This window comes from Opisthorchis viverrini, assembly GCF_000715545.1.
Source record: "Opisthorchis viverrini unplaced genomic scaffold opera_v5_18, whole genome shotgun sequence".
In the NCBI taxonomy this organism is placed as follows: domain Eukaryota; kingdom Metazoa; phylum Platyhelminthes; class Trematoda; order Opisthorchiida; family Opisthorchiidae; genus Opisthorchis; species Opisthorchis viverrini.
The window spans coordinates 2,857,777-2,858,103 of record NW_008751674.1 but is presented as its reverse complement, the minus strand read 5'-3'; the positions used below and the strand labels follow the sequence as shown (position 1 = coordinate 2,858,103).

General features: G+C 49.2%; 1 protein-coding gene across 1 annotated transcript in view; it reads left to right on the top strand.

Annotated features, from left to right (window-relative positions):
• Window positions 1-33: 33 nt before the first annotated feature.
• The window catches only part of T265_12839 (hypothetical protein), a gene marked incomplete at both ends in the record, with an annotated part of 7,167 nt that continues 6,873 nt past the window's right edge, over window positions 34-327 (top strand). Inside the window, one exon of the mRNA XM_009165800.1 lies at window positions 34-305. Within this exon, the coding sequence (XP_009164064.1) occupies window positions 34-305 (272 nt within the window). The remainder of the gene's footprint in view (window positions 306-327) is intronic.

The following is a 327-nucleotide window of genomic DNA, read 5'->3' as shown; positions in this document are numbered from 1 at the left end:
AATCCACGCAACCCAAGGGTATGGTTTCACCAGGTTGAGGCCGTTTTTGCCACCCGACGCATCACTTCCCAAGTCACCCGGTTTTCCTATGTTGTCCAGCATCCTCTTTGTGATGTAGCAAGAGAATTTGAAGATCTGTTGGAAGATATTCCTAAGGAAAATCCGTATGACGCCCTTCGGGCGGCCGTCATAAGTAGGACAGGGAAATCAGAAAACAAAGTGCTTCGGGATCTATTCACCACTGTCGAACTTGGGGACAGATCGCCATCACAAATGCTGCGCCACATGCATTCTCCTATGCGACCGTAAGCTAGCAGAGGAGATCAT